General features: G+C 36.4%; 1 protein-coding gene across 2 annotated transcripts in view; it reads right to left on the reverse strand.

Annotated features, from left to right (window-relative positions):
• Positions 1–908: 908 nt before the first annotated feature.
• SNX4 (sorting nexin 4) overlaps positions 909–26,834 on the reverse strand; it is a 70,210-nt gene continuing 44,284 nt past the window's right edge. For both annotated transcript variants that reach the window (XM_019448663.2, XM_019448662.2), the window contains 6 exons: positions 19,090–19,155; positions 14,477–14,566; positions 12,128–12,227; positions 9,182–9,327; positions 7,108–7,222; positions 909–2,104 (listed from right to left, as the gene is read on the reverse strand). In XM_019448663.2, coding sequence (XP_019304208.2) covers positions 2,057–2,104; positions 7,108–7,222; positions 9,182–9,327; positions 12,128–12,227; positions 14,477–14,566; positions 19,090–19,155 — 565 coding nt within the window. In that variant the 3' untranslated portion in view covers positions 909–2,056. The remainder of the gene's footprint in view (positions 2,105–7,107; positions 7,223–9,181; positions 9,328–12,127; positions 12,228–14,476; positions 14,567–19,089; positions 19,156–26,834) is intronic.

Raw genomic sequence — 26,834 nt, forward strand, 5'->3', positions numbered from 1 at the left:
TTTTATTTTGGGGGGGTGGGGTGGGGTGCCTGGCTGGCTTAGTTGGTAGAGCATGTAACTCAGGGTTGTGAGTTCAAGCCCCGTGTTGGGCATGCAGTCTACTTAAAAAAAAAAAAAAAAAAAAAAAAAGTTTAAGAGGTTTTTTTTTTTTTTTTAAAGGGATGATTTGTGCTATCAAATTAAACTTTTTAAAAAGTCAACCCAAATCAAGATATTCCTAAACATACAAACAACCAAGTGAATATCTGCATATTTTAGAAAAATATTTTTCCTAAACTCATCTCTTAAAACATAGGTAACAGGGAACCTGGGTGGCTCAGTTGGTTAAGTGTCTGACTCTTGATTTCAGTTCAGGTCATGGTCTCACAGTTCATGAGACTGAGCTCCATGTGGGACTCTGTGCTCTCAGCACAGAGCCAGCTTGAGATTCTCTCTCTGCCTCTTCCTGGTTTGCACTCTCTCAAAATAAATAAACCTTAAAAAATAAATATTAAAAAAAAAAGGTAATAATGGCCTTCTCAAACTAAGTCAGCTAGTAGGGAAAAATCGAATACATTTTACATTTAATTTAAGGTTAGTTTTGGAGAGAAGACTTTTGATTTTTAAGTGCCAAATGAAAAGCTGTTTTATTTCATGAGTCAAGAGATGATACAATTCAATGGAATGAGGTGAGTATACAAACGATTTTTGTTTCCGACAATTTTATCTTTAAAAAAAAAAGTAAAAATTTGAAAGTTATATCTCATTTCAGCATCTTATTTTTTTTAAATCCAAATTCTGGCCTAATATAAATTTACACAGTTAAATACTTCAAAACATAATATGGCATGTATTATTATTATTTTCTCACAGGGCATCAGATACTAATATGTATAAATCACCTTGTTAAAATAACAAAAATATGAAAATCAGCACAATACTTCATTTATTTATTGTAAGTCTGGCAAACAGCACAAAAATCCAGCAACATTTTAAACATGTAAAAAAGTCAAATGCTGAACAGTACTGGGGATTTTTTTTTTTACATTAATTAGTAATAATGAGAACACATTTAAAATACTGCAAAGCTAGCAAAATGAGGGTACTTGGCTTCTGAACATATACCACACACACACACACACACACACACACACACACACACACACCATACAAACAATATAATTTATCTTTACAAAAATTACAGCCAAGCAATAGAGAAGGATGTTAATAATGAAGATACTAACACATATATTCACTACATGTATCTTATACAATGAAATGCTACATCTTGTACCCTGAAATGCCATGTGTAGAGAGCCAAGCATAGTAAATTTAGGCTCATCACTGAGGTTAAGAATTATTTGAGAAGAATTTAGTGCTTACAGGTAACATATTCAATTAAAACTTTCTATACAGCAATTCCTGGATCATAACAATGCGTTCCACTATATATCTGAGAAGTTGAGTCTTCTTTGTTGGCAGTATAAAATTTCTGACCAGTATCAAAATTCTGGTAAAACACAAATTGAAGGCATTTTCTAGTGTATGCAAATGTTATAGGGGGCATCAATGAATGTGAGAGAAAACCTTAGAGTTCACACTAAGTTTCTGCTGAGCTTTGTCAAACCAAACAGCTCAACTATAAGGCAAGAAAAAATAACCCCCTATAACAGATTAGTGGGTCTTACTAAGTAAAGACAGGAATGCAATCTTGGGGAAAAATTCCCCACAGAAACAGATCTGAAACAACTGGCATTGAAATAAACATATTATCTAACATCTTTCATTCAGTCACTGGTTCAGAAGCCTGACAAACAATATACTGGTATATATTATCAAATTAACATTTTGGAATCAGCACCAGTCCCCAAAACCTCAAATTATAATATTTAATATTCATTAAAATACATCCTTTTTGTGCTATATTAACACAACTACAATCAAATTAAAGAAAGTTGAATTTACTCAACTTATATATATTTTTGTGTATACTGGATAGCAACTTTATTTTTTTTTTTTATTTACTTGTGCTTCTGTTCTGGGGCACTTTGATTGAAGAGAAATTCATTTCACAGGATTACATCTTGCTAAAGCATTCCTTAGCATTGGTCCAAACTTGAATTCCCTATTAAAAACAAAAACAAGAAAGAAAAAAACTTTAAAATGTAATCTTGGAAGGATTCTGAAAATCCAACTGTTTGGCTTACTGGTATGCTACTTTCACCTTTTGGAATAACTGTCAAGTCCAGCAAATATGACACTATTTCTAGCAATGACTAATATAAGTGAATGTCTAATGCTTCTGAAAAAAGAGAATTGCTTGTATAGCCTATCTTCAAGATGGGGAAAGAGCTACTACAACTTTTTGGAAAACTGAGTTTTCAAGGCTCAGAACAAACATATTTATTCATATCACGTTTGCATTATTTCTATTTGTAAACCAAATAAGTTTTCAGGAAATTGTTCTACGTAATACTTAAAACAAAAGAAAAATACCTTACTAGTTTAACAATTAAATAAAAATTAATTATTTAAAAATTAATGGATTATTAAATTATTAGTCTAACAACACATGTTTTGATAAAAACCAATAACAGGCTGAATTATCAAATCCTTCTTAGTGTTCTGGCAGGCTATTTAGCACAAAGGTAATATAATATACCTAATATGCTTAAACAAAAATGCATGTATATAAAAATATAGCAGTAAAATCTAAGGAAGTGGTAGAAACAAAGGTATTTTTTCACCAAATAAGACACACATATTTTATGAAGAAGCAGTATTTTCTTTAATATTTAAGTATGCCAATATCTATCAATATTCGAAGCTTTGATAAATATCTTCAAATCTTAAATATCTTTGGCTGGATAAAGCAGTATCTAATAGAGTACTGGTTGTTAGAAAGGATAAGATATGGACTATCACAGTAAGAGATCTATGAGACATCAAATGAGCAAACAAAAACTACAAACTAGCACATACAATGCAATCCCATTTGTGCAGGGAAAAGGAAAGTGTATATTTTCTTAATGATTGTAAATGTGTAAGAATGTCTGGAAGGATACACATGAAGTCTGTAACAGTGGTAAGTTTCTTTTTTTATTTTTTTTTTATTTTTATTTAAAAAAAATTTTTTTTTCCAACGTTTTTTTTTTTATTTATTTATTTTTGGGACAGAGAGAGACAGACAGAGCATGAACGGGGGAGGGGCAGAGAGAGGGAGACACAGAATCGGAAACAGGCTCCAGGCTCCGAGCCATCAGCCCAGAGCCCGACGCGGGGCTCGAACTCACGGACCGCGAGATCGTGACCTGGCTGAAGTCGGACGCTTAACCGACTGCGCCACCCAGGCGCCCCAGTGGTAAGTTTCTAAAAAGGGATTTGGGGGAGGAGGGAGAGAATTTTTACTTAATATGCTTCTGGATTTTTAAAATTTTTGCAATGAGAGTATGTTACTTTTATGATAGTTTTTCTGCTCTGACCTTGATCATTTCCTTCCTTCTACTAACCTTGGCTTTGTTCTTTCTGTAAACCCTTTAGGTGTAGGTTACATTGTTTGAGACTTTTCTTCTTCTTTTTTCTGTATGTTTATTTATTTATTTGGTGTGGGGCGCAGGGGGTGGACAGAAAGAGGGAGAGATGGAGAATCCCAAGGCAGGCTCCGCACTGTCAGCACAGAGCCCAATGCAGAGCTCAAACTCATGAACTGCGAGATCATGACTTGAGCCAAAATCAGAGTCAGATACTCAACTGACTAAGCCACCCAGGCGCCCTGAGATTTTTCTTGTTTCTTGTATTGCTATAAATTCCTTCTTTGAACGGCTTTTGTTGCATCCCAAAGATTTTGAATCATTGTGTTTTCATTTTCATTTGTATTTTTTGATTGCCTCTTTGATTTCTCCATTAACTCATTGAAGGTTTGGTTAGCATACTGGTTAGCCTCCACAAGTTTGTGTTTTTCCAGTTTTTTTCTTGTGACTGATTCCTGGTTTCATGCAATTGTGGTCAGAAAAGATGATGATATTATTTCAGTTTTCTTCAATTTACTGAGACTTGTTTCGTGGCCTAACATGTGATCTATCCTGGAGAATATTCCATGTGCACTTGAAAAGAACGTGTATTCTGTTGTTTTTGGATGGAATGTTCTATATATATCTGTTAAGACCATGTGGGCTAAAGCATCACTCAAAGATACTATTTCCTTATTGATTTTCTGCCTTGATGATCTATTCATTGATATGAGTGGGGTGTTAAAACCCCCTACAATTATTGTATTACCATCAATTTCTCCCTTTATGTCTGTTAATATTTACTTTATGTATTTAGGTGTTCCAGTGTTGGGTAGATATTTACAACTGTTATATCCTCTTACTGGATTGGCCCCTTTATCAGTATGTAATGCCCTTTGTCTACTGTTACAGTCTTTGTTTTAAAGTCTATTTTGTCTAAGTACTGCACCTTAGCTTTTTTTCCCACTTCTATTTGCATGGAATATCTTTTTCCATATGATCATTTTTTTAATTTGAAAAGATAAAGTAGCTTAAAAATCAATCAAGTATTGGGGTGCCTGCATGGCTCAGTTGGTTACGCACCTGATTTAGGCTCAGGTCATGATCTCACGGTTCATGGGTTTAAGCCCCATGTCAGGCTCTGTGCTAACAGCTCAGAGCCTGGAGCCTACTCAGAATTCTGTGTCTCCCTCTCCCTCTCTGCCCCTTCCCCACTTGCACTCTATCTCAAAAATAAATGTTAAAAAAAACAAATCAAGTATTTCATAAAAGCTCAGTCCTTGATTCAACAAATTAGAAAATTCACTATAAAAAAGGTTAACCAAAATAATACTTAGAATAGTTGATTTTTAAATGCTAATATTAATGCTTTTTATATAAAACTATTTTGTTTTGGTTTACTACTACTTCAATTTAGTCATTTGATTATATTCAATTACCACTTTGGATATCTGACACTATAACACAGTATGGTATATTTTAAAAGTTAATATACAACTAAAATAAAATATAGATAATCATATTTATCTAAAAAAAACTAGTATTAATCTTGACTTCTCGTACTTAATTTTAAGTTTCTAAAAAAAAAATACTGTAGATTTTCAAATACAAAAATCTATTATTCTACTTAAGGAAGAAAATAAAACATGATGAAACTTTATAGTACTGTTCCTGGGAAATAAGGTGAACACACATCTTTCAAACCTCATGTGAGTAAACTCTTGTTTACTGTAATGGTTTTCTTAGGAAACATGAGTAGACATACAAGCTATCCAACAGTATGTCCAAATACACCTACAGCGATATCCTTTTTATTCAGAGATTAATTTCTAGCACCCTCAACCACCCCGCCCTAGGTAAAATGGGGAGAAAAGTCCTTTGAGCCATTATATAGTCTGCATTTTCCTTTGGAAAAGCAGCAAACAGAAGATCACAAGGAGCTTACTGATGAGTCTTTTATGAAAACACAATAAAACCAACTCTAAAAAACGTGTGTTACCTGATCTTTCAGACCTCCTGAGATTAAAAAAGGTAGGCTAGAAAGATGACTAAATGTGAGGCACCCTGTAAAGCAGTAGGATGTGGCACAATGACAACAATAGATAAAACACCACCAAGCTGTAATCATACTCCACTGTCAGCATCTGCAGATGGTTTGGTCATGATTTTAACTTCTCTTAAGTGACCCCAAAGATCTATAACATGGAGTAACTTACACTTTAACTGGGGCATAAATATGAATTTGCCCAATACAAAAAAAGCCCACTTGACTAATGCTAGAGTCTGGTGTTTACATCTTAAAATATCTTTGTTTACTATGCTTACTGCTAGTGATACAAGTGAAAAGGGCTAGGGAAGTGATGGTGACTAGCCAGAAAATACACATTTCAGATGAATTAAAGCATAAGTTGTTTATATGAGCATGGTTTTTCCAAGAAGGTCTTCATAACTGAGAATTCACCTTGCTATTTACATGATTTACTGAGACAATGCATGTTAAGTTGCTTGGTAGACTGCAAAGTGCTGGTAAACTGTAAAGCACTGATAGTAGCTGATAGACACATAGGCAGGTCTTGGGTTATAAAAAAGAAGGAATGTTTCATATTTTGTTCTTACAACAGCATTTTAGGAAGATTTTGGTATTGTCAAAACACTCCCCTGGGGCCCCTGGGTGGCTCATTTGGTTGAGCGTCTGACTTTGGCTCAGGTCACATGATCTCATGGTTTGTGAGTTCGAGCCCCCCGCGCTGGGCTCTGTGCTGACAGCTCAGAGCCTGGATCCTGCTTCAGATTCTGTGTCTCCCTCTCTCTCTGCCTCTCCCCCACTTGTGCTCTGTCTCTCTCTCTCTTAAAAATAATAAATAATAAAAAAATAATAATAAATAATAAAATAATAAATAATAAAAAAAACTCCCCAAAATGAAGCTTCCATGTTCATATCTTCTACTATGGACATCAGCTACATGGAAGACTCACTATGACAACAAACCATGTCATGACCACATTTTCCCCAATGTTTAAGCTATTTTCCAATCAAGGCACTATCTATCACTATTAGGAACAGTATTTTACCATCATATCCAAGAACACCATATAATCCAATTAAAGTTGTTGGTATATATTTGCAAATACTGGATATAAATAGAGCACAGAAATTTGGTACCTTAGGTGACTGAAGACTCAGTAATCGACATTTTGGTTATTAAAAAATACTTCTTTCAAAATTAAGTAGAGAAATTGGAAAACATTCTGGAAGGGGAGAAGGGGAGAAGAATGGGCTTTAAAATTTCATTTTCAATGATAGGGGCGCCTGGGTGGCTCAGTCAGTTAAAGCACCCAGCATTGGCTCAGGTCATGATCTCATGGTTTGTGAGTTCAAGCCCTGCGTCGGCCTCTGTGCTGGTAGCTCAGAGCCTGCTTCAGATTCTGTGTCTTTCTCTTTGCCCCTTCCCTGCTTGCACTCTGTCTCTCTCTCTCTCTCAAAATAAATAAATAAACATTAAAAAAATTAAATTCAATTAAAATGATAAGCTTTCTAGTCCAAGGAAGAGAAATTAGTTTTAAAGAAATTCATAAGCACTTTTGAATATACCGTATCTTCCCTGACACCAAAACCTACCTTTTTGCACATACTGATCTGCATAACTGCATAGCTTATGAGAGCTTCCTTTAAATCATGGTTCTTTTGTTCTTTGAAGCGTTCAATATCAGCCCAAGCATTTTTCACAAATTCTCTGAAATAAAATGTGTAGTCAACATTATTACTTACTCAAATTATGTAAACTATATTATAAATTCTAATAACCAGTTCTCATTCGCATTGGTTTTTGTCTATATAGATGAAAAAACTATTGTATATGTGACAGTTTTTTTTTCTTCCTAAAAATTATACTAGAAAAAAAAAGCAGAGACAGTCATACATTCTTCTTCATTTTAATAATCAATATTTTTGCCCCAAGAATTCCAGCTTCAAATTATTCCTATAAATCAGCTATAAATGGCTCTTTCCACATGAAGTTGCCCTCCTGGAGTCACTGGAAAACATACACTCTTTTGACAAGATATACCGTATCACAATCATCATGTACTTGCTTTAAATGACAACTAGAGTTTTCAAAATTCTGAGAGGCATTTACCTTTTTAACTCTACTCATAAAAGTTTACTTTTACTTATTTGGTGCCAGTTCTAAAAATTAACAAAAACACCTCAAAACCAATGATACACTCTTGGTCTGCCTTGATCTACGTACTATTGGACAAAAACAGCAATAAGGAAAATAAGTCAGTGACGGAAGACCTTTGAGTTGAATTTCTAGAAATACTTATGGAATAATCACATGCCAAGTCAATGTAAGGTGTTGGAACATAAAGACGAAACATACACAGTCACTGACTTAGAAGGGCTCCTGAACACCCAAAACAAAACTGCCATGCTATTTTGGCATGAGCTAAGTGCTATGACAGCCTGCAAGGCTAGGAGTAAGCTTCACAAAGAAAGCGCAAGAGCTGGGCACTGAAGAATCATCAGGCTTTTGTGAGTGATGGAGAAGAAAGGGCAAAGGGAATATGCAAAGGCCAGAAATCAGGAAAAGTGCAGGAAAGTAATTTTATAAAGTTGAAATTCTTCTTTTTCTTTCCCCCATACTAAAACTGTTTCTGTAACATGATTTTTGATCATTCACATTTCTTAGGAAGTCAATCACTACATGTTAGAAGAAAAGGTTATAGGGGTGTCTGGTTGGCCCAGTCATTGGAGCCTGTGACTTTGATCTCAGGGTTGGAAGTCTGAGCCTGATGTTGGGTGTAGGGATTACTGTTTTGTTTTTTTTTTTTTTTTGAGAGAGAGAGAGAATGCAATATGGGGAGAGGGAGAGTAAAAGAGAGAGAAAGAGAGAGAAAGAGAGAGAGAGAGAGAGAGAGAGAGAGAGAGAGAGAGAGAATGAATTTAAGCAGGCTCCAGGCTCAGCATGGAGCCCGATGCAGGACTCAATCCCATGACCTTGGGATCACGACCTGAGCCAAAATAAGATTCAGACACTCAATTGACTGAGCCACCCAGGTGCCCCAGAGATTACTTAAAAATAAAATCTTTAAAAAAAATTTTTTTTGAACGTTTATTTATTTTTAATCTTTATTTATTTTTGAAACAGAGAGACAGAGTGTCAGCAGGGAAGGAGCAGAGAGAGAGGGAGACACAGAATCCGAAGCAGGCTCCAGGCCCTGAGCTGTCAGCACAGAGCCCGACATGGGGTTCAAACTCATGAACTGTGAGATCATGACCTGAGCTGAAGTTGGACACGCAACCAACTGAGCCACCCAGGCTCCCCGAACGTTTATTTATTTTTAAGACAGAACACAAGGCGGGGGCGGGGGGGGGGGGGGCGTGCGAGAGGAGGGTAGAACACAGAGTGAGACACAGATTCCGAAGCAGGCTCCAGGCTGAGCTGTCAGCATGGAGTCCAATGCAGGGCTCGAACCCACGGAGTGATCATGACCTGAGCTGAAGCCAGATGCTCAACCACTGAGCCACCCAGGCACCCCTAAAAATAAAACCTTAAAAAAAAATTGCCCTTGAAGAACAGACTATATTTCAGGGATGTTAATGAAGATGGGAAATGTTATAAAAAAAAAAAACCAACAATCCGCCATGTAGTACACATGTCTAGCTTTGTTAAACATCTCAGCATTTTTACCTGCCTTCCAGATTTTTAGACTTTAGCTGTTGCTCTCCTTCATTTATTTGTTCTTCTAGCACCTTTATTCTGGCTTCTCTTTGCTCTGGAGTTTCTTGGCCAAAGAGCTTGGTAGTCATTCCCTTCAAGGAAAATGTTCTCACAGTCTAAAATGAAATAGAAACAGGTGAATGGATGAACAAAATGTGGCATATACATATAAAGAAATATTATTATTCAGCCTGAGAAAGGAAAGAAATTCCAACACATGCTACAACATGGATGAACCTGAGAACATTATGCTAAGTGGAAATAAGCAAGTCATGAAAGGACAAATACTACATGATTCTACTTAATGTAAGGTATCTAGAGTAGTCAAAGTCATAGAGACAGAAAGTAGAATGGTGACTCTCAGGGGCTGAGGAGAGAGGGAAACTGATAGTTGATGTTCAATGGTATAGAGTTTCAATTTCGCAAGATGAAGAGAGTTCTAGAGGTTGGTTACACAACAATGTGAATGTACTTACTACTACTGAACTGTATACCACTTAAAAATGGTTAAGATTATCCCTAGTATAATCTTTCAATAACCTATGCTTCCATAAAATTGCTTTTAATTTATATCAATGTAAATTCAATAGCTGTACTAATTTCTTCCACTGTTTTCTGAGTTTGAAATAAGAGTAAAAATTAAAATATTTTTTAAAAAGAAAAATAAACAAGGGGCGCCCGGGTGGCTCAGTCGGTTAAGCGTCCAACTTTGGCTCAGGTCATGATCTTGCAGTTTGTGAGTTCGAGCCCCATGTCGGGCTCTGTGCTGACAGCTTGGAGCCTGGAGCCTGCTTCGAATTCTGTGTCTCTGTCTCTCTCTGCCCCTCCCCCACTTGTGCTCTGTCTCTATCAAAAATAAATAAATGTAAAAAAAAATTTTTTTTAAAGAAAAATAAGCCACAGGTAAAAAAACAATGGTTAAGATGATAAATTTTGTTATGTATATTTAATCACAATTAAACATTTTTTTTAAAAAGGGAAACACAGGGGCACCTGCGTGGCTCAGTCGGTTAAGTGTCCAACTTTGGTTCAGATCATGATCTCACGGTTCGTGGGTTCGAGCCCCGCACTGGGCTCTGTGCCGACAGCCCAGAGCCTGGAGCTTGCTTCAGATTCTGTGTCTCCTTCTCTCTGCCCCTTCCCTGCTTGCTCGCTCTGTCTCTCTCTCTTAAAAATAAACATTTTTTTTAAATTTAAAAAAAATTTTTTTTTTTTAAAGCTTTTTTTTAATGTTTATTTGTTTTTGAAGGAGAGAGAGAGAGCATGAGCAGGGCAGGGGCAGAGAGAGAGGGAGACACAGAACCTGAAGCAGGTTCCAGGCTCTGAGATGTCCCCAGCGCAGAGCCCAACATGGGGCTTGAACTCACAAGCCGTGAGATCATGACCTGAGCTGAAGTCAGACGCCCAACTGACTGAGCCACCCAGGTGCCCCTAAAAAAATTTTTAAAAAAATTTTAAAAAAAGGGAAACAAAACTTTTGCCATTTCCTCCTAGCTCAGTACAGAAGCACCAATAAGTCTTACAACCAGGGGGCTCCTAATGTGATTCCTAACACTGGAATAATATGGAATAGTCAAAAAGAAAAAAATTCTAACTGAACTTCTTAATCAAATGGAAAACTTCTATGTGAAGCATTAGGCAACTTATTTCTTTAGATTAGAGGTCATTTTGTAAACATTTCTCTATGACATAAAAAATAGATAAAAAAATCCAACAGGTGACAAAGGAAATAGGCCAAACTAAAACAAAAAACATTAAAAATCTGCGTAATACACACTGAAACTTGGTTATCAATTAAATAGGATGCCTTCCCTTGGAGGGTAGCCTCAAGCATCAGTGCTTTAACATTTCCTTACTCTCTGGAGATTACTAAGGGAAACACTTTTCCCTTCACATGTAAGAGTAGAGAATCATGCTCCCTGAAAATGGCCTGGGAGTTTCCCCTCAGTTCTAAAAATAAATCAAGCCTAGGGGTGCCTGGGTGGCTCAGTGGGTTGAGCTTACGACTTTGGCTCAGGTCAGGATCTCGCAGTTCAGGATCTCGCAGTCCAGGAGTTCGAGCCCTGCATTGGGCTCTGTGCTGACAGCTCAGAGCCTGGAGCCTCTTCGGATTCTGTGTCTCCCTCTCTCTCTTTGCCCCTCCCCTGCTCATGCTCTGTCTCTCTCTCTCTCTCTCTCTCTCTCAAAAATAAACATTAAAAATAAATAAATAAATAAATAAGTAGAAAGAAAGAAAGAAAGAAAGAAAGAAAGAAAGAAAGAAAGAAAGAAATCAAGCCTAGTATATACATGTTTCATAGTCAAATGGTCTTTTACTACAACATATATCTGTGACTTTTCAGAGATAACAAAGTACTTGTTAAGTATGAAGTGACTGGTAAATGGTAGCACTGTCACTTTTATTATTTCCAGATTGTGTACTCTCACTACGACAGCTAATTTATTCCAATAAAATGGCTAGACAGTAGAAAGCCGATTATAAAAATGATCTAAGGTTCATAAAATAAGATACAGAATTTTCTTCACAACTATTCCCTATACCAGAAGCTCCTTCTTATGAGAGATGAACTGATTCAAACTAGGCAAACCTTTTCAAAATAAGCTAAAATTTCTATGATTTACTTTGTAAAAGTCATTATTTCAATCACAAAGAATAATGCTTTTTCACTTGGACTGAATATAAATGAGAAGACACTATACAGAGCAATGTTGGCAGAATTTCTTACACTGCTATATAATATGATGTTTTAATGGCTTATATCTTTTTATATCAAGATCACAAACCAAGGAGTTACAAAGTTGCCCATAAATTATTCCCCTATAAAAGCTACAGGCATCTTGGGTATTACAACTGCAGCTTATTCCTTGTAAGGCCTGCTGCACTAATACCAGAGACTGAAATGGAAACACACTCACCCCAGTTGCCAGTTCCTCACATTGCTGCTTTTTGGATGCTAAGTCCTGAGCAGCCATCTCCAAGTCATACTGCATAAGTTCATGTTTCCTGCATACAGCCCTAGGGATGAAAAAAAGTGCTGCCACTTAATTTTTATGGCTTCTCTTTTAACATATTAAAATTTTTCAGGGGCACCTGGGTGCTTCAGTCGGTTAAGCATCCAACTATTCATTTCAGCTCAGGTCATGACTTCACAGTTGTGGGATCGAGCACCCATGTAGGGCTCTGTGCTGGGTGTGGAACATGCTTAGGATTCTCTTTCTCTTTCTCTGTCCCCTGGTTGTGCATACACGTTGTTTTCTTTTTCAAGAAAAAAAATTTTTTTCTCCCCAGGGGTAGAGAGGAAATATTTACAATATGTACCTAGAATTTTCAAGTTTAAAATGCAATAGCCCAATATAAAATGAAATCTACCAGGGGTGCCTGAGTGGCTCAGTCAGTTAAGTCTAATCTTGATTTCAACTCAGGTCATGATCTCAAGGTTTGTGAGATTAGGATTCTCTCTCTCTCCCTCCCTCTGCCTCTCCCCTGTTGATGCTCTCTCTCTCAAAATAAATATTAAAAAAAATTAAATTTAGAACCTAAGCATAAAAAGTATACATAATAAAAGATGTTTTTTTTTAAGATGCTTGCAACATTTTTCTCAACAAACATACCATTATCACATACATTAATGAAATCTTTTGTGTAACATAGAAACTAATACTGGAATCTCACAAAGCAGCTGAGTATTCCTTCAAATTTTTCATCTTTATATAGAAATGTCTTAGTTTTTACTATCAAATAAGTGACCCATGCTTAGTGTAAAAAAACAAAACAAAACAAAACTAAGATTCTGGCACAGAAATGTACAAAATAAAAAAATTTTCAAGAACTCCTTCTCTTCCCAACTCCACTATCCAGACACAACCCATGTTAATATTAATAGATGGTGCATATTCTGCCAGACCTTAGGTAGGCACTTACAAATACACATATACACACGCCCCAAGTGATTCTACATATTATCTTACCTAACTATATACCATGGACATATCAATATACATTCATCTTTTCTATAGTTTTTAAGAACTGTACAGAATTCCACTCTGTTCAGCAACTTTCTTTTGCTTGGTAACATGCAAATACCTGGTGAAACTCCTGAGTACTCAAAGCTCTAGAAGGAGCAAGGTTAAAAATGTACAGATGTTTTGTATCAGCTACTAAACCGCTAAAGAAACACTGGTCCTCTATACTAATATTCTTATATTCTTATATTGCTTTTAAAAATGACAGGAAAATAACCCAAAGTGGCTATAGCCAAAAGCCACCTATTTCAGGTAAATGGATTCATTTTTCTAAATTGGACAGAAAAAATATACTAATTTCTTCTCCTTTTTTTAATATTTATTTTTGACAAGAGAGCATGTGAACTGGGGAGGGGCAGAGAGAGACGGAGACAGGTTCTGAAACGGGCTCTGTGCTGAGAGCAGAGGGACTGATGTGGGACTTGAACTCATGAACTGTGAGATCATGACCTGACTCAAAGTCAGATGTTTAACCACTTGAGCCACCCAGGCACCCCTATGCTAATTTCTTCTAGAATAGAACTATATACCAGAGAATTCTGTTTGGCTCTGCAAGAGATACCATAAAAACAGAAGACAAAGTCCTGATATTAAGAAGTTACACAATCTTACCAAGAAGATAAGCAGATGTGGGAAAAATTACAAAATTAAAAAGGCAACATATTGCCTAGTGACAGGGCTACCTACACACACTCAATTTGTATTTTGCATCCAATCTTCAAACTGAACAAATAGAAAGAACAACATACAAACAGTTCTGTGGCTGGAGACTGACTAGTTTTATCAATACCACGTTTCAAGAACAGGGCTGGTCTTAAATACCTCTACCCAGCACTCTGCAATACAGAGGAATACAAGGAGACCTCATTCAATACCTGGGGGATGAATTCATTTAAAAATCACCTTACTATCTTTGGGGTCCCTGGGTGGCTCAGTCAGTTAAGCGTCCGACTTCGGCTCAGGTCATGATCTTGCAGCTTGTGAGTTCAAGCCGTGCACCAGGCTCTGTGCTGACAAATCGGAGCCTAGAGCCTGCTTTGGATTGTGTCTCCCTCTCTCTCTGCCCCTCCCCCACTCATACTCTGTGTGTGTCTCTCTCTCAAAAATAAAATAACATTTAAAAAAATGTTTTTAAATAAATAAATAAAAATCACCTTACTATCTTTACTTTCTGGCAACATATGAAGTGAAGAGAGTGGTGACTAGCCACAGGGCTGCATCTGGAACATTTATTATACTTACCGCAGTGCTTCTGCATAAAACAGATACTCCTTTAGCTGATCTGCATAATGTTCTTCATCTTCTAAAATATCATCAATAGAAGATGCATACCTGTTTAAAAAACATTGCATACAAACTTTTATCATGATACAAAGTACTAATGATAGAAAGAAGTGTTGTTCAAAGTATGTATGGTCCAACAGACCATTTGCTACCTTCAGTAACAAAATAAGTACACAGAGTGAGAATAAGTATTGAGAAACGTTTGTAGCAATTAAAAAAAAAATTTTTTTAAATGTTTATTTATTTTGGAGAGAAAGAGAGACAGAATGTGAGCAGGGGAGGGGCAGAGTGAGAGGGAGACACAGAATCTGAAACAGGCTCCAGGCTCTGAGCTGTTAGCACAGAGCCCGATGTGGGCTTGAACTCATGGACTATGAGATCATGACCTGAGCTGAAGTCAAAAGCTTAACTGACTGAACCACCCAGGCGCCCCTGTAGCAATTTTTAATTACCATGAAAATTTTATTGAATTTTACCAAAATGTTTTGATCAGCAATGGCTTGGAAATAAAAAACAAAACAAACAAAAAGGTCCTTCTTACAGGTAGCTTAAGAAGCACCATAAGACAGCTCCTGGGTGGCTCAGTTGGTTGAGCGCCTGTCTTGGTTTCAGCTCAGGTCATGATTTAACAATTCATGAGTGCAAGCCCCATGTCAGGCTCTGTGCTCTCAGCAGAGAGCCTACTTTAGATCCTGTCTCCCTTTCTCTGCCCCTCCCCCACCCACGAGCACATGCATTTGCTCTCTCAAAAATAAATAAATGTTAAAAATAAAAAATACACAAGAAGCACCATAAGACTATAATATCTTTTGTTCAAAGATATTTTATGAAAGGGCTACAAAATCTGCAGAAAAAATAAGAGTTTAGTATAATTGGTGAACAAATATTCCTGGCACCAACTACATACAGTAATGCCAAAAAGCTGCAAAAGGAAAACTAGAGTAAATAAAGATTACAAAAAATTTTAGAAGGTTTATTTTATACTAATTGTCAATAGCAATCTCTTTTTTTTAACATGTTTTATTTTATTTTTTTAATGTTTATTTATTTTTTGAGAGAGAGAGAGACAGAGAGAATGAGTGGGGGAGAGGCAGAGAGAGAGGGAGACACAGAATCTGAAGCAGGTTCCGGGCTCTGAGCTGTCAGCACACAGCCTGACGTGGGGCTCGAACTCAAAAGTGAGATCGTGACCTGAGCCGAAGTCAGATGCTTGACCGAATGAGCCACCCAGGTGCCCCAGCAACCTCTGCTTTGACCCATACAAGCCCCTTATTGCCATATCATTCTCATTCCTGGACAGGAGTCTTCCCTTGTACAGAAATGTGACCTGACTGACCGCTCTTGACACTGCTTCTCCAAATACTACAAGCACAGATCTCAGCACCTCTAGGAGATCTTCCCAGACTACTTTAGTTTCCAGTCACCACTTCTGGTCTTTTATCAACAATTCAGAAATTAAATTTTATCAAAGTAATGTCTTGTGTGTTAGTTTTATTTCTCCAATCACATTATGAATTCCATAAGGATGTGGGTTATGTCATGTACTACTTCTGTATGGTATATAACTTTTCAAATTAACTCTGATTACCTAGCATGAGAATAGAAGAATAATATAATTTATGTCTCCAGGCCTGCTTCATGTAGGCAAGCAAACAAAATTTACTGAAGTTGTAAAAAATAAATAAACCTTCTGAAAAACTATGTGCTTATAGGGTTTCTAAAAGAGGCCAAGTACATATTCTGTAATTACAAATTTACATTTGTTAGACTATGGATGGAATTTCTTCCACATGACTGAAAAAAGTCTTGAGAATCATTATTAAGAACAAGAAAAACTGCCTTTAATTCATAAATCTATGATTCAGAAAGAATGTTAAGGAAACAAAAAACAGGGCTGGTGGCTTGAAGACAGGAAACATAGTATAAGGATAAATAGCACATCCTTGGGTACAAAAATTTAAATGGTAATGATTTTTAGATATCAGTACTGAAATTGTTTACTTAACACTTTAAATCACCTGAAGGGATAATCATAAATTCCTGAAAATACTGAAAATGCTAAATCAACACAATGCTGGAAGACTTTCTAAGGCTGAAAAGTAGCCAGTCAGCTTGAATATGGCCTGAAGAAATATTTAGAAAAAAATAAGTATTTTTTGTCTTTTTGTTACTGACTTGTAAGAGTTCTTTACATATTCTGGTTGGAAATGTTTACTCCCAGTCAGTAGCTAGCCTTTTCATTATTTTAATGGTGTGTGTGTAGTAAATAAACATAACATGAAATTTACCTTTTAATCATTTTAAGTGTCCAGTGGAGCGGCATTAAGTGCATTCACCTTTCTGTGCAGCTATCTCCACATCTCCAGACCATCTGTCTCCAAACCATCTGTCTCCAGAACTTTTTCATCTTCTCTAACACTAATTCCCCCATTTCTCCCTTCCCTAACATTATCTTTTTCTTAAGTTTATTTATCTTGAGAGAAAGGGAGAGAGAAGGAAAGAAAGAATCCCAAGCAGGCTCTGCACGGTCAGTGTGGAGACTGATGTGGGCCTTGAACCCATGAACCATGAGATCATGACTTGAGCCGAAACCTAGAGTTGGACGCTTAACTGACTGAGCCACCCAGGTGCCCCACAGTATCTTTTAATAAGCAAAATGTTTAATTTCGATAAAGAACAATTTACCATTTAAAAATTTCTTTGAAATTCCTTGTCCTTCTAAGTAAAAAAAAAAAAGAAAAGAAAAGAAAAGAAAACAGAAAAAACTAAAAATTTGGTTCTTTTTCATGATTTTTTTTAAAGAAATTTTTGCTAACAGGGCGCCTGGGTGCCTCAGTCGGTTGAGCGTCCGACTTCGGCTCAGGTCATGATCTCGCAGTTCGTGAGTTTGAGCTCCGCATCGGGCCCTGTGCTGACAGCTCAGAGCCTGGAGCCTGCTTCAGATTCTGTGTCTCCCTTTCTCTCTGCCCCTTCCCTGCTCATGCTGTCTCTAAAAAATGAATAAACGTTAAATAAAAATAAAAAGAAATTTTTGCTAACTTGAAGTTTGCAACAATATTCTCATGTGCTTCTACTAAAAGTTGTAATTTTAGCTTTTATATTTATGTATATGACCCAAATTGCATTTGTTTTTATGTAAGGTGTGAAAGATGGCTCAAAGTTAATTTTTTTCCATGTACATATCCAGTTATTCCAGAACCATTTCTTGAAATGGACTATTTAAATCCCAGTCTATTTCTGGACTCTTCTCTGTTCCATTGATCTGTTTACCTTTATGCCAATACCTATCTTGTATTTACAGGATATAGCTTTACAGAAGTCTTGAAATCAGTTAATATATTCCAGGTTTGTTCTTTTTTCAAGACTGTTTTGGTTACTCTAGGTCCTTTAAATTTCTATATAAATTTTGGAATTAAGTAATACCAATTACTATTAAAAATTTATATCAGAATTTTGATTGGGACTGCAATCTGGGAAGAATGGAGATATTAACACTACTGACGCTTCCAATCCATGAACACAGTTTATCTCTCCATTTATTTAGGTCTTTAAATTTTTCTCTCAGCAGGGGCACCTGGGTGGCTCAGTCAGTTGAGCATCCAACTTCGGCTCAGGTCATGATCTCGCAATTCGTGAGTTTGAGCCCCACATCGGGCTCTGTGCTGACAGCTCAGAGCCTGGAGCCTGCTTCAGATTCTGTGTCTCCCTCTCTCTATGCTCCTCTCCTGCTCAGACCCTGTCTCTCTCTCAAGAATAAATAAAGAAAAAAAATTTTTTAATTTTTTTCTCAGCAGTGTTTATATATAAAGTTTTCAGTGTAGAGGTATTTCATTTAGTATTTTGTTTTGATGCAATTATAAAAAGCACTGTTTCTCCATTTTTATCTTCTAATTGTTGTTGCTAGTACATAAAAACATTTTTTATATATTGAGCTTGTATTCTGCATCCTTGTTAAATTTGGTTGTTAGTTCTATAATACTTTTAGTTGATTACGATTATCTATGTAAAAGATCCTGTTAACTACAAAAAGAGATCGTTTTACTTTTTCCTAAGATTTAAGCCTCGTATTTGATTTTCTTGTCTCTTCCTTGCTGGACTAGAGCCTCTAGTACAATGTTTACCAGGAGTGGTGAGAGCAGACAATCTTGCCTTATTCCTTGATGTTAGGAAAAAGCATCAATATTTCACTATTAAGTACAATACTAGCTGTAAGTTTTTAATACTTCACTATTAAGTACATTAGCTATAAGTTTTAAAACTGAAGAAACTCCTCTTATTCCCAGTTTGATGAGAATTTTTATTGTGAGTGGATGTTGAAATGCCTTTTCTACATGTATTGAAATAAACATACAAGTTTTCTTTATTCTACTAACATATGAATCGGACTGATGGATTTTTGAATGTTTTAAATTAATCTTGCATTTCTGAAATAAGCTTGTGTAAGTCAGATCTGTATACACAGCATATAACATAAAAGCCAGCAAACTTGATAAAAGCAGAACAGAAGAATCACTATCATTTCATCACTGAACTTCACTTTGGATTTTACCTTAAATGCTCTAGGTACTTACACATCCATATGGTGACCAGCACTCTGCAGTCCATCCCCCATTTCTTTTTCTATGGCACTCCACTCACTAGGGAGAAAAAGATAAAATCAAACACATCATGAATTAGATATGGAATATTATTAAATGGAATATTGTGTAAGGTTTTTTTTCTAGCTAGCTTTTAAACAATATAGTACCGTATTTGGATTTATTTTCTAATTCAAATACGCTGCCTTCCTCTTAAGTTTAACAACTAAATGCAAGTGAATACTTTAAAATGTTAGTTCAGAAATTGCTATCTGCTGCTGCAAAGTAAGTATCATACCAGCTTCTGCTTATAGACAACTTTCTCAGCTAGGGTGCCTTTTCACGTTAATTGTGGAGCTTTAAAAAACTACAGATGCTAGGGGCGCCTGGGTGGCTCAGTCGGTTAAGCATCCGACTTCGGCTCAGGTCATGATCTCACGGTCTGTGGGTTCGAGCCCCGCATCAGGCTCTGTGCTGACAGCTCAGAGCCTGGAGCCTGTTTCTGATTCTGTGTCTCCCTCTCTCTCTGCCCTCCCCCATTCATGCTCTGTCTCTCTCTGTCTCAAAAATAAATAAACATTTAAAAAAAAAATAAAAAAAAAAAACAAACTACAGATGCTAGCCCTGCTCTTGATCTACTTAATCAGAATCTCTGGGGTAGAGGTGAGATATATATATACCTTTTAATTTTAATTTTTTTGAGAGACAGTGCATGTACAAGTGGAGGAGGGCGGAGAGGGAGAGAGGGAGAGAGAATCTCAAGCTGGGCTTGGAGCCTGATATGGGGCTCAAGCTCACAACTGTGATCATGACCTGAACTGAAATCAGGACTCAGACTTGGGGCGCCTGGGTGGCTCAGTTGGTTAAACGTCCAACTTCAGCTCAGGTCATAACCTCATGTTTCGTGGGTTCAAGCCCCATGTCAGGCTCTGTGTTGATGCTGCAGAGCCTGGAGCCTGATTCACATTCTATGTCTCCCTCCCTCTCTCTGTCCCTCCCCGGCTCACACTCTGTTTATCTTTCAAAAAATAAATAAGCATTAAAAAAAAAAAAAAAAAGACTCAACCAACTGAGCCACCCGGGTGCCCCGAGACAGGTATACTCTTTAAAGTTCCACGGAAGATTCTGATGAACACATCTAAGCTAACAAAAAAGGACGATTGTACCGAAATATTAAGTACACATTAAAACTTTAATAATATGCACTAAAGTTGCATGAGAAAGTCTACTAGAACCAAAGATCATTTTGTTGCCATTTTTTTAAGATTTTTATTTTTAAGTAATCTCTATACCCAACATGGGGCTCGACCCCGAAATCAAGAGTTGCGTGCTTTACTAACTGAGCCAGCCAGGTAGTTATATATATATATTTATATTACAGTAAACTGAAAAAATAAGTCTGTAATCCCAAATACCAAGAGATGACCTAATTTGATATATTTCCTTCTAGTCTTTTTATTTACTCATTTTAATGTGGCTGAGATCATACGGTATATGCAATTTTGTATCATGCTTTTTTTCCTTCAGCATTTTCCCATATTATTAAAGCAATTTGTTTTAAGCACTGTCTCATTAGGCAACTCAATTTTTTACTTTTATTTTTTATTTTACTTTTTTTTTTTTTTTTTGCAACTCAATTTTTTAAACCATTGTCCTGGCCATTCAGGTTGTTTGCAATTTTCCTCCTAGGTAAAGAATGTATAAGCCTCTCCACTTTCACCATATCATAAAAGAAAAAAAAAATTTTTTAACACTATTCTTTTGTTTTATACAGAATAAACCTGGCATTCTGTTGAAATACCAGACTATATGCTTACAGTATTAGAAGGAAGAAGACCTCACATGATTTTTAATATTGTCAAAGCAAAACAAACCTATAAATCACCTATGCAACACTATGGTTATGATTAAATACCAAAACAGCTATGGCTCCCTCTAATAATCTTCTCTCCTTAGATGTTTGTAACTACTCTCAAAGTAGTAATAGCAAGTTAACCCTTTTTAGTGTTTTGCTGTTTACCAAAAAAACAATTTTTAATATCTCTATATTATCTAAACTCTAAAGCCACATTTCTAATACCTCCAGGACAATTCTACTCTTATATACCTCTGTCACTTCAATTTCAATATATCCAAAGCCCTGTTCTTCACATGAAAAAGGAAATCTAGGGGTTTGGGCAGAACTAGCCAAATGTGTAACATAGCAATCACAGTTAATGTAACTGTAGGTCACGCTAACAGAGTTAATGGGTAGTCCAGATCAACTGTCTATTGGATAGCCCAAAACACTTCATCTGCCTAATTTTTGAGCACCTTACTATGTGCTACCAATTCAAGGCTAACATAACCAAATTTAATTCCTTTGTTTACCAAACAACACTAAAAACTAGTTCCAGGAAGGTAGAGCTTATCCTTAATCAACTATATATGTATTCCTATTAAGTACTTTAGAATCTGATAAATACCTGGCTTTTTTTTTTTTTTAATGTTTATTTATTTTGAGAGAGAGAGAGAGAGAGCAAGTGAGCACGTGAGGTGGGGAGGGGGCAGAAAGAGATGGAGAAAGAATCTTAACCTGCATCAGTGCAGAGCCTGATGTGGGGCTCAATCCCACAACACTGAGATCATGACTTGAGCTGAAATCAAGAGTCGGACACTTAACCAACTGAGCCACCCAGGTACCCCAAAATGTGGCATTTATTGTTTGTACGTAAAATGAAAAAATAAATCAATAAGTGAATTAATAAATATGAAGAGACAAACATGTACTGGATTCTGTGTATCAACCACTGCTACACACAAGACCTACACACAAGAACTCATTTTAATAGTTCTCCAGGTGATTTGTATGCACATTAAAATTTAAGAAGCACTATCTAAAAAGGTTCTAACCTGGGGCCCAAGGATATGCCTAGGATTGGAAATAGAAAATGTTAACCAGTTTGCTGGGGAGAAGAGGAAACTATTAACATACAAGTAACTTTATAAAAGGGTAGTCGACTTAACATCAGCATTGTAAGAGAAAACTGAATCTTAAAGTACTTAATGGGTAGGTAATTGTCACATATGAACCAGATCAAAAAGGGTCTTGGATCTTTTGTAGCATCTGATAGAAGGAAAAGAAAGGAAAAGAAAATCACAAACATAAAGGTTTTGCATGTAATTTCAGAAGCTTCAGGCAACCTGAAGTCCATCTTCACCTCTAGGATTAAGAACGATGAAATACAGGAGGACCTAGCTGGCTCAGTCAGTACAGCATATGACTCTTGATGTCAGGGTTGTAAATTTGAGCCCCACAATTGGTGTAGAGATCACTTAAAAATAAAATCTTAAAAAAAAAAAAAAAAACAAAACAGAACTATGAACTTTAAAACCACTAAGGCCCTTCCTACTTCAGTATTTTACAATTTCAGTAAATGAAAGGAAGTAAAAGATTCCAAGAATGCCCAAGCATCAAAATTTAGGACAGGTATTAAATATATTATAACAAAATAAAGGTTTACAGATAAATCTCATCACCCAATCTGATGTTCATCAGGGACAGAGACAGAGAGAAAGTCACTAGCGCAAGCAGGTCTGTGGTTATAGGTTTTATGTTTATAGTTCTATGTAAGATTTCATTTAAATATAAAATTCCATGTCAAGAAAGGGTTTGGAAATCACTCTCTCCATTTAACCCTAATATTGAATAGATACTTAAAATCAGGTTCAGAGATCTAACATTGCTTACTCCAAGTCAGGTAGCTGTTCAGAGACAGAGCTGCGACTAGAATCAACTGCCCTTAGTGTGCTCTATTAATCCCAAACTACGGCACTTCTAATGAGGGAGTGTGGGGCACACTGAAGGCAAAGTGCAGGGTAACAGCAACCCCTACCCCCAGGTGGGACATGTAGGATATTCCTTGGACACTCCCAGCTACCCAAAAACAGGAAAGGACAAAACCCAAATGGTTAAACTGTAAGAGTCCGTCAGTTTACCAGAAAAAGGCAATCCCATCAAGCCTAAAGTCCAGGAACTCCCTGCAGTCTTAAGGTTAATGCTTTGCTAGAGGGAAAAACCACCTTAGCTTGACAATAGCTAGGCCTCCAGTAAGGCTTTAGCATGTGAAAGTCTCTTTGGAAACTCCCTCTGGACTTTATCTCCCCGGACTCCATAAAAAACGGTCCCCCCTACAACCCCAGTGCAGGTCTTGCTGCCCATGGGTCCCGTTCCCATGGTTTAATAAAATCATCTTTTTTGCACCAAAGACGTCTTCAAGAATTCTTCCTTGGCCATCAGCTCTGGACCCCACAAACTCCACCATCACCCCAAAACTTCATCACTTCCTTTTTTGTTCTCTTAATCAAAAGAACTCTTTACTCCCACTATGCACATAACCAAAAAATAAAAATTACAGAATCATTAAACAAACGTAGATCTGTGTCTGTGAGCTCTGAGTACATGACAAGTTTTGTGTATCCATGACATAAATTTGAAAGAAATGTTGCTCCTGTATTTTCCTGGAATTCCTCGTAAGGAATCACATCAATTGAATCTGAAAGACATGGTTTTTTTCTTGGTCGATTCTATATGGATTCACAATCTATAAATTAAGATGAATATTTAAAAATTAACAGAATAAACCATTTCAGGCTATGAGCTCCTGAAAGCTTTCATTAGCTTCAAATGCACAGTTACTAGTACTGACAACTCTTTCTTTTTTTTTTTTTCTAGGTCTTTTGCAGAGTGAATCCCACCTATATATTCAGTCCAATTCTGGACAAGTGGATCTAAAGTTCCTAGCTCAGTCTGAAACTAGTGAAAATATAAGCTAGTTCTATAAGCACCCATGGGAATGGCCCTTTGGCCTACCCTACATTGGATCAAGTGCTGTAATGCAGGCGGAAACTGCAAAAAGCCCAGGAACTCAAGAAGAGCACAAAATAAACTCCTGACCTCCAAAAAAACTAAAAAAAAAAAAAAAGAAATGAACAGCAACATGTGACATGAACATATTACTAAATTCATCCTATTTCCTCTCTGTGCACCTCATTCCTGCTTATTTCTTCCTTATATTTACATATATATGTATGTAAGTCATGTAAGTGTATGTCTTGCCAGTTGCCTTCTTAACATGTACAGTCTTGGGGTGCCTGGGTGACTCAGTCAGTTAAGTGTCCAACTTTGGCTCAGGTCATTATCTCATGGTTCACGAATTCCAGCCCCACGGTGAGCTCTGTGCGGACAGCTGAGAGCCTGTTTCGGATTCTGTGTCTGTCCCTCTTTCTCTGCCTCCCCACTTGCACTCTCTCTCTCTCTCTCTCAAAAATAACACCTGTGTATCAATTAAGAAACCAATCAGCCCAAAAGAAAAAAAAAAGGACAAAAGATATGAATAGATTATGAAATAGGAAAAAAAAGGGCTGTTAATCACAAGAAAAAATAATTTGACATCAGTTATAATTTTTAAAATGTAAATTATAACTGCAGTAAAGAAACCATTCCTCATCATCAGTGTGATACAGACAAAAGTTTGCTAACATACTGCTGAGTAATGGTGTAAGAAAACAGATATTAATACTTTGTTGGTGAGAAGTTAACAGCTTCTATACAGGGCAATTTGGCAGTATCTACCGCAACTACAAATGCAATTATCCTTAGAGCCAGTAACAACACTTGTAGAATTTTATCCTACAAACATATTCATACACATGTGAAATGACATGAACAAGAATATTTATTGTAGCAATGAGTAAAATAAGACTAGAAATCATTAAGAAGAAATTAAATAAATTGTGATCCTCCTCTTTAATAAAACTCAAAGCAGTTATTTACTGATAACAATCTATCTCCAAGAGCAGTTCTTAAGTGAAAAAAGGTTAAACAAGTGAACATAGTGATGTATACAACATGCTCCCTTTTCATGTTTAAAAACAGAGGGAACATGCATGTGTTTGTATGTTAATGAATTATACTTATAGTATTACATTTTACTAGGGGGATACATAAGAAACCAATAAACTGGTATTAGCTATCTCAGAGGAGACCTGAATGGTTAGCAGACAAGGGAGACTTTTCACTGTATAAGCTTTTATCCCTGTTGAATTTTGTGCCATATGGAATGTATTACCTATTCAAAAATGTAAAATGAATGTTTTTTTTTTTTTTTTTTCCTTTAGAGAAAGAGAGAGAAAGACAGTGCCAGGGAGAGGGGCAGAGAGAGAGAGACAGAGAGACAGGGCTCGGATCCCATAACCCTGGGATCATGACTAAGCTGAAATCAAGAGTCAGATGCTCAACCGAATGAGCCACCCAGGCACCCCAAATGAATTATTTTTAAATTAATTCAATCAAAAGCACTTATAATGGAACATTAGCAAAGACATTTTCTTATAAAGAGCTTCAGATAATTTCTAAAATGTCAGAACCAAAATAATACACAGGAAAAAAAAATCACAAAAGGTTCAAAAATAACCAAAATATGTAATATACGGTATATAAGTAGATATTCTAATTTACACTAAAATTACCCAAGACTGAAAAATTCATCTTGCAACATCCTTCAGAAACTACAAAGTAACACCAAGAAAGAAAAAAAAGAGAAAGTCACTAATTATTTAAAATAGAATCTTCTTGGGCATTCTGCCAACAAGGTAAAGGGCAGTGGACTTCCTATTTTTTATCGAAAGATACTTTAAAACAAAAACTTTGAAAACTACTATAGGACATCTATTAAAAACAAAACTTCGATATTTGAAGGAGCTGAGAGGATAAACAAAACTCACAAGGCTTTAACCATACTAATCAACAAAAAAAAAGATCAAATAACATCAGAAATGAAGGAAGAGAAATAAAAACCAACACCACAGACATAAAAAGAATTATATGAGATATTACGAAAAATTTTATGCCAACAAACTAAACAACCTAGAAGAAATGGGTAAAATTAAATGGAATCAGGAAGAAATAGAAAATTTGAACAGACTGATTGCTCACAATGAAAATGAATCAGTAAAAAAACACTCCCAAGGAACAAAAGTCCAGGATCAGATGGCTGCACAGGTGAATTTTACCAAATATTTAAGCCTGGGTGGCTCAGTAGGTTAAGTGTCCGACTCTTGATTTCAGCTCAGGTCATGATCTCAAGGTTGTGAGATCGAGCTCCATGTCAGGCTCTGTACTGACAGTGGGCACCTACTTTTTCTCCCTCTCTCTCTCTACCCCTGCCCTGGCTCGCGCACATGCACATACTCTCTCTCCAAATAAACATTTTTTTTAAAAAGAGAGTTAATACTTATTCTTCTCAAACTGTTCCAAAATAAAAAAGGAGGGATACAAAACCAGATACCAAAACCAGACAGGTACTACCAAAATAAAACAAAACAAAACAAAAATCCTGCAAAACTATAGGCCAATACATACCTCTGATGAATATAAGTGCAAAAACCTCCAACAAAATATTAGCAAACCAAATCCAACAATACATTAAAAGGATCTTTCATCACAGTCAAGTGGAGTTTATTCTAGGGATGCAAGGGTGGTTCAATATTCACAAATCCATCAACATGATAAATCACATTAACAACGGAAAGAATAAAAACCGTATGATCATCTCCATAAATGCAGAAGAAGCATTTGACAAAGTACAACATCCATTCATGATAAAAACTCTCAAGAAAGTGGGTGTAGAGGGAACATACCTCAACATAATAAAGGCCACATACGAAAAAATGCACAGCTAACATCATACTCTATGGTG

Source organism: Panthera pardus, unplaced genomic scaffold, assembly GCF_024362965.1.
Source record: "Panthera pardus isolate Hobbes unplaced genomic scaffold, ASM2436296v1 HiC_scaffold_16, whole genome shotgun sequence".
NCBI classification, from domain to species: Eukaryota; Metazoa; Chordata; class Mammalia; order Carnivora; family Felidae; genus Panthera; species Panthera pardus.